The 8,395-nt window shown below is 41.6% G+C and overlaps 1 protein-coding gene across 1 annotated transcript in view; it reads left to right on the top strand.

The window, feature by feature from the left end:
- LOC117246949 (cytohesin-3-like) overlaps positions 1-8,395 on the top strand; it is a 48,044-nt gene continuing 39,649 nt past the window's right edge. Inside the window, exon 1 of the mRNA XM_033610990.2 lies at positions 1-343. Within this exon, the coding sequence (XP_033466881.1) occupies positions 325-343 (19 nt within the window). The 5' untranslated portion in view covers positions 1-324. The remainder of the gene's footprint in view (positions 344-8,395) is intronic.

Raw genomic sequence — 8,395 nt, 5'->3', positions numbered from 1 at the left:
CTAATGTGAATGCAGACGGAGCAGAGAGGATGGAGCAGAGAGGAGGCAGACGCTCCGGGTCAAACACCTCTGAAATATACCCTGTACTATTACGGACCTCCCTTTAATTCACCCCCAGACTGCGGCTTGTTTTTCTGTCTGGTTTTATATCATTTCCGCCGCTGACATCTTGGCACCAGCCCGCTCCACTTCATCTGCCTGTCAACACGCCGGACTGTCTGTCAGCGGGGAAAACACACAGAAATCCCGCTGAAAAACACTCATAATACATTTTCCACCGGACACACCTTCCCCTCGGACTGTCCTGTCACTACTACAATCAACATGGATGAAGACAATCACGGTAAGGCTGTTTTCTTTCTGTCCCCACTGGTTTCCTCTCCTCAGCCCGTGTGCAGGGATGGATGGACGGCATGGATGGATGTGTGTGTTGTGTGTCAGGAGACGCGGATGTGCGGAGATGGAGGTATTTCAGAACCAGGATGCTGTGGTTTTTTATGCAGACCTGCCCAGAAAAACAACAAGTCGGTTGTCATGATTTAAAACCAGATAGTAAAGGATCATTCCTTGGAAATGCACACAGTGCCACTCGGTTGGTTGGGAGGTGAGAAAGAGGAGTCTCCTGCAGAGAAACATGTCTAGAAACGCTCAAGTCATGGTAGTAAAAAAAAAACAAAAAAACATCAATGTTATCATGCATGCACCTTTTCCATCTGTTTGATGTCTTGCTGTAAGGCTTTGAAGTTCCTCTCACTATCTGGTTCCGCTGTTTGAAGCCTCCAAACTGGTGGAAATTGATAAGATATCTGACTGTCAGCCTGCCATATGGAGAATAGTCCCTATTTTGATATTTTGGTCGTACAGTGATACCATCAGCACACTAGAAGAAAGTATGATTAGGTCACTATGATGCAATGACATGGAATATAAATGCAGCAGAAATCATTTGAAATGCACTAATCAGTATAGAAAATATATGTATATTAAGACAGGAAGTGCATTTAAAGGGTCAGTTCACCCCAAAATCAAAAACACATATTTTTCCTCTTACATGTAGTGCTGTTTATCAGTCTAATTTGTTTTGTTGTGAGATGCCCAGTGTTGGAGATATCAGCTGTAGAGATGTCTGCCTTCTCCTAAATATAATGGAAGTAGATGGCACTCGGCTTGTGGTGCCCGTAGCACCAAAAAAGTACCTTTGAAAAACTCAACAGCAGTGTCTCTTTCCAGAAATCATGACCCGGTTACTCAAGATGATCCACAGACCTTGTTGTGAGCAGTTCCATGTAGGAACTACTTTCTTTCTACTGAACTACACCCGCCAACTGTATCACCGCACACTGCTAGCTCACCTAGCACCACTGAGCTAGCTAAGTAATGTTGTACTGTCACAAGCACGAGCCTCTTGTCCATGAGTAGATGCACGTTTCTCTGTACGCGGTGATGCGACTGGCAGGTGTAGTTTGGTGGAAAGAAAATAGTTCCTACATGAAATTGCTCACAACAAGGTCTGTGGATTATCTTGAGTAACCAGGTCAGACATTGCTGCTGAGTTTTTCAAATGTATTTCCTTGGAACTTTGAGTGTCACCAGCCGAGTGCCATCTAGTTCAATTATATCTGAGAAAAGGCAGACATCTCTACGGCCAATTTCTCCAACACTTAGCAACTCGCACCAAAATGATCTAGACTGATAAATAGGGCTAAATGTTAGAGGAAAAATATTATATATTTTTGATTTAGGGGTGAACTGTCCCTTTAAGCACATGTATATAAAAGCATATAGTAATACTGCAGGTGGAGGTTAAGTATATTAAAGTCGCATTTGGCTGTAATTACCCAACAGTAAATATTGAAACAGTCATAAAAGGTAAAAACCAACTGAACTAAGAGGAAGTGGTTATAGTTGGAGTATTTGGTGCCACAGACCTGACCATGTGATCAAGCTGAATGTTGCTGCACGTTCTCACCAGGATTACTGCTCACATGGCTGCAGCTCCGAGTCTGATATTAGTTCTATGATAGGTGTGCTGAAACCCATATGCAGGATGCATCTGAGCTGATAATCCAAACCGCCTCCTGGGCCTTGAAGGCAGTGTGGTGTAAACAAACAGCCATAGTCTGATAACAGTTTGTCAGTTAAACTGTGAGAGATTAGCGTGAGCCAGGAGGGACGGTCATCTGGACTTCCACTTTTCTTTTCCCACGTTATTCTAATGTCTGAACAGTCTGGATGTACCTGAACCAAGAAGCTTTGCCTTGACCCAGTCTGACCTATTACACTGACCTTACATTACATGTTGGGGATTTCCATAAACTTTGCTTTGTGTACTCATGCTCATCGGAGAATGAGTCTTAATGATTTTAATGACCCCATGACATTTCCTCCAATGCCAGCATCAGGATGATATTGTACGCAAACATGGGCAGATTATGAGGCAGTGGGCCCCTGGGCACGGATATGCAAAAGGCCCCGCCACTTACACGGGAGCAAGACACACAGACTTTGTGGTGGTGGTGCCTCCTTTTTATTATTTTGCATCTCTTTACAGTTCTTATGAATCACTTTGTAGTTTTGGGTCTCGTTGTAGTCATTTCATGTGTCTTTGTCATCCTTTTGTGTTTCTTTGTAGTTATTCTGTGCCTCTTTGTAGTGGTTGTGTGTTGAATTAATTTTGTGTCTTTGTGTGGTCATTTTGTCTTCTTTGGTTGTTTGTGTCTATTTGCAGTTCCCTCGGGTCTCTTTGTAGTTCTTATGAATCATGTTGTGTCTTTTTCTAATCATTTCATGTGTCTTTGTAGTCGTTTTGTGTGTCTTTGTAGTCATTCTGTGCCTCTTAATAGTCGTATCTGTTGTAACTTTGTGTGTCACTGTAGTCATTTTGTCTTTCTTTGTTGTTGTCTCTTTGAGGTAATTTTATGTTCCTTTTTGGGGGGGGTTGTGTCGTCTTGGGGTTGTTTTGCATCTTATAATAGTCGTTATGAATTATTTTGTGTCTATTTGCATTTTTTTGTGTTTCTTTGTGGTCATTTGGAGTCTTACTGGTCAGTATGTGTTAATCTGAGTGATAGTTGCAGGTGAGGGCCAGGGGTGCCCCTGATATTTTGAGCCCCTTGACCTGTGCCTGGTAGGCCCCTTCAGTAATCCATCCATGCACACAAGACATATCAAAGTTTAATGGGCAAATTAGCATGAAACTTAACTGAGCATATTCATGATCCACCCTTCATATTTTGGACACTTACCAGCTTTACTCTGGAAAAAGGGAGTCAACCTTGCACAAACAATGTTTTATTTTTCTTGTGTGTTAGTATGTGGTCATGGTCTAAATGTGTCAGAGGCTTATTGGAAGTAATATAATTCTGAAATCACAGCGTAGGATTTGCCTTGTTGTAATTTAAACCATGCCATAGTCATAGACCATAAACATCCCCTGAAAACTGAGTCAATCACATGTTCCAGCCGCCACAGACGAGGCCAGTCAAAGAGACACCGGTCACTGAATCATGTGACAGGATGTCAGGGAGCACAGAGGCACGCTGTCTGTGATCAAACTGGAAACATACGACACCAGCCCAGAGATATAATGCGCAACACCGTGCAGCTATTCAAATAACTTACCATAAATGTTGAAATAATTAAGAGCTCTCGTTCTCTCGCTCACACCTCCGCTGCCTCACTTAACATTGTTCACACGCACACCTTGATACGCTGGTATCGCAGCACGAGCACTTGGCGCTAAATTTGTCTCCACCAGTCACGTACAGCAGCTGAAGTCAGAGTTACACCTTCATCAGGAGCCAGTTAATTCAGTGAGCAATTCAACCACAGGCTAAATATAAACATACTATGATAACTTCATAGTTTTGAATCAGGACCAAGTAGCTTCATACTAAATCATGTGACTATGAGCAAAACGTATAATGTCAAAACCATTTTCTATGGACCTTTCAGCTCAGTGGCTGTGAATCCATCCAATGTCAAACTGCTTTATAGCTCTGAGGTGCTGATTCTTTTTGCATGCCAACAAATGTGCACATTACCCTCATGTGTGTGCATTAAGTACAGTGCTCTCACGCCTGCATGTACAATATGCATGCAAACTGCTCAACATATGTTCAAAGTTGGGGCTGTCATTTGTTCTGCACTAGTGGACCAAAGAGTGAACAGATGTCATGATACTCTGTAGGATTAATAAATGATATATAAACTGTATGAACAACTAAGGCTCCAATAAGCCACCTCTCCTGGGGCTGAAATAGTATGTGGGGGAGCATGGGCGGAGTATGAGACAATAGGCCCCTGGGCATGGATAAGCAAAGGACCCACCACCTCTCCTACAAAGGAGCAAGACACAGAGTCTGTGGTGGTTTTGCATGTCATTGTCATTATGCATGTTTTTGTGGTTGTGTGTCTCTTAGAGGTAATTTTGTGTCTCCTTGTGTTTGTTTTGTGCCTCCTTGTGTTTGTTTTGTGTCGCTTTTGTAGTCATTTTTCATCTTCTTGTGGTTATTTTGTGTCTTTTTTGGTTATTGTGTCATGTTTTAGTCATTTTGTGTCTCCTTGTGGTTGTTTTGTCTTATTTTGGTAATTTTGTGTCTTTTTGGTTATTTTGTGTCACGTTTTAGTCATTTTGTGTCTCCTTGTGTTTGTTTTGTGTCTTTTTTTGGTAATTATGTCTCTCCTTGTTTGTTTTTTGTGGCTTTTGTAGTCATTTTGTGTCTTCTTGTGGTTATTTTGTGTCTTTTTAGCCGTTAAGTGCTCTTTGAGGTAATTTTGAGGAAATTTGGTGTTTTTTGGTTATTTTGTGTTGCTTTTTAGTCATTTTGTTTTTCCTTGTTGTTGTTTTGTGTTGCTTTTGTCATCATTTTGTGTCTCCTTGAGGTAGTTTTGTATCTTTTTTAAGCCATTTGGGTCTCTGAGGTAATATTGTGTCTTTTTTGGTTGTTTTGTTTTGAGTCTCTTCCTGGTCGGTACATGTTAATTTGACATTTATCATTTTGCAAGTGAAGGCCAGGGGGACCCCCTGACAATTTGGGCCCCTGAGCCTGTGCTTAGTAGGCCTGTCCAGTAATCCATCCATGGTGGGGAGCTGCATTTGGGTCATCAGAGTTTCTGATTACCCAGGGCCCCAAAGTAAGGAGAGGATGGTGAAGTTTCTGAACTTTTGATAAACCTGTCATTTCAGTATGGGACATAATTGGTGGAATAATGGTGAGCAAAGAGAGATTAACCTGCACATATGGCCCATATTTCTCCGCTAAACTTATCTACACACTGAATGAAACTATAAATGGTGCCACTGTGCATTATTGGCGGGGCTCAGCTGTAGCCCAGAATCCATTAGTACATGTTTACTGCGCTCACTAATCAGAGTTGGCGCTTCTCTGCTCCGTTTACGTGCCATAGAGCAGACAGGGCCTGGCCTCGAAATGGCTGAAAATCAGCAACAGGCTTGAAATCCTAAGTGTTTTTATTAGTCACGCGTCTATTTTTAGCATCATCGTATAGCTGGATGGAGAAGTGGAAAAATCACAGAAGCAGAAATCGTCCGGAAAGCGGTTCACTGAATGGCTGGATGGAAGCCATGAATTTTAACACTTTGGCTTTCTTGTGTTTTCTCTTCTTTATAGCAGCTTTGTGATGCTGCAGTCAAGGGATTAATATAAGCTGAGTAAAGGGCTGTTTTGGATAGAATTCACCTTTTAAAAATGTCTTGCCTCTGAATAAAGACATCTGCGACAACTGAGACTCCTGGAAAAATCATGACTTGTATATGTGTGGGTGCAGACGCCACAGAATGTGTTGAAATGTTTGTTAATGGGGTTTCTGTGACCATATTTCCTGTGTGAGTGGCATGATAACCCCGCTGTGTCCATCAACACTCTTCTGTCTATCTGACCGTGGGAAAACTTAAATGGAAAAGGCCTTTCCTTCAATTCTTCTATTCTCTTTGGACTGAATGTGTGAGTGTGCGCTGAAATAACAAATGGTATCTGACTGCAGCACTTACTGTTCCGTCTGTAGGGGCCTTTTTAATGGCGCACACATGGCAGTGTCTGTGTGCGGTACCATGCCTCGCCTTTCTGATTGAAAATATCAGTGCCTTTCTTCTCTGCATTTTTTTTGCAATCATCTCCTCAAACCTTATGGACATCTGACTGCATGCAATTATTTCATATCCCGTTCACCCCAGCAGGCATGAAACCCAAGCTAAGGTGGCTTTTTGAATCAACATACAGTATGTGTGATTTCTTGGCGCCTAGTGCTGTAGTTCTGAGGGGGATTAGCTGGTAAGAAGGGGAAGGTGGTGCGATTAGGGTATGGCCTTTGTTGTGGCTGTAGGGTAAGTGTGTGGGAAGACATCAGACTGTCACTTGAGGCGAGCCGCGGCTGCTCCCTAGCTATACTTCGCTTAGGGAGGCAGGTTGGCTTATTGTAAGTAGTTGGTGCTGAGTGGCCAGACAGCAGCAGAATAGAGCTGAGACATCTGTGCTTCTCTGCATCTGCATGTTTCATCTACCTAACGTCTCTGGAGATGTGCAGTATGTAGAATCTGCTTATAGGTAAAATGCATTAGCGCTAAAATGATTAGTACAGTAGTTAATGGACAGAAAATTTATCTGCAACTATTTTGGCAAAAATGACAAAGAATTCACTGGTTCCAGCCTTTTTTTAGCCTTCAATGACAGCGAAGTAAATATCCTCAGGATTTGCACTGTTGTTCAGACAAAACAAGACCATTTAAGTTGTCACCATGGCCTCTTGGAACTTGTATGGCATTTTTCATTATTTCTGAAAAATACAAAAGTCAGTTTCACAGTTGGCCAGATATCAGTAGTTAAAGACATAGTTAACAATTTGGAAAACATGCCTACTCCCTTTCTTTCCGACAGGCAAGAAAATTACTTTTATGTCTATACGCTAAATAAAAACCCACAGCAAAGTGAACGATACCGTAGCTTAGTAGAAAGACTGGAAACCGCAAAAACAACTAGCTTAGCTCCGTCTAGAGATGACAAAAATACTACCTAAAGCTAGTTTGTTATCTCATCTTGTTTGTTTAATTCCTACAAAAAATTTAGGTCTAGGTGTGGTTACAACATGGGAAGCTGTGTACACTATATGCTTGGCGTTCAGGTGGTTTAGTTGTGATAGGCGCTGCTAGGCAGCTACAACATGGATGCTACTGTTGGCGTCTAGAATCCACCGAGGCTAACAATTTAGCAAGCATCTAAGATAATACAGGAAATGCAAAGGCACAGTAACAGAGGAAACAGATGAGGCTGTTGGGAATATCAACATTTTCCTCAGACATGAAATAAATACAAAGTAAAACTCCATATGACTAAAATTATAATATATTAACTTACCATCCACTGATAAATGAACTATCGTGGCCTCCGCCATTTCTGAAAACGTCAGCAAACATGATACAAACTTGCGAACACCACAGGGGGGGGGGCGTTCATGTGGATTCTTCTGTTGAACATGGTAAACATGACCCAAGTTGAAGACAGCCAAAATCACAGACTATTAAAAGGCGAATTTTGCTACCTTTTTGATAGGGGACGTTTCTTTCTGTTTCCAGTCTTCATGCTAAGCTAAATTTACCAGCAGTCAGCAGTATAATTTTTTATCGGATAGATATGTCATTTTTTCCAACAAAGCAAATAAGTGTATCTCCCAAACCAAAGAATAATTGACCATTCAGACAAGATAAGAAAACTCTATTGTCTATTACATAACATGAAATTAAAATTTGCCTTTGGTATTCTGGTAACACAGTGTGAGACTGTAAAGGGCAGCTAAAATACATAAAATACATACTGCATGGTGAGTCTATGTCTAGCTATACACAAAATCATTTTAAAGCCTTTTCTTTTATGTGAAGGCCTTTCATACTTCACATCTGTTTAATTCACCTTGCTACAGAAAGAATTCCCCCTTGGGTATAAAAACATGGAGCTGGATTGAATTCACCACTTCCAAATTTCCTGCAACACCCCAGTAGCCTGAAATGACTGTCTGCAACGTTTTAGGCAAAACGTGTCTCTTATGTGTGTCGACGCAGACACCAAAAAAATGTGCTAAAATGCACTCTTTACAATCTCGTCGGTTGACCCGGCAGGCTGGCTGTGTTGTTTAAAGGCTTAGGGGGAGATTTGGAAAGAACAGAAATTCATTTGACTGCCAAGATTATGGGTTTTTGTGGTGCAACATTAGAAGATTAAACATACAGTGCATTATACCACATGCAACAAGACAAATACACACAAACACAGACAGTGCTGGCGCGTGATGTGCAGGGATTGGGCCGGAGCTTGTAACAAACTGCACTACTTAAGTGAGAGAAGACTACATATGGACCTGATTAGGAGAGAGAGTAGGGAGG

Source organism: Epinephelus lanceolatus, chromosome 21 (genome assembly GCF_041903045.1).
Source record: "Epinephelus lanceolatus isolate andai-2023 chromosome 21, ASM4190304v1, whole genome shotgun sequence".
In the NCBI taxonomy this organism is placed as follows: domain Eukaryota; kingdom Metazoa; phylum Chordata; class Actinopteri; order Perciformes; family Serranidae; genus Epinephelus; species Epinephelus lanceolatus.
This window is presented reverse-complemented; position numbering and strand designations above follow the sequence as displayed.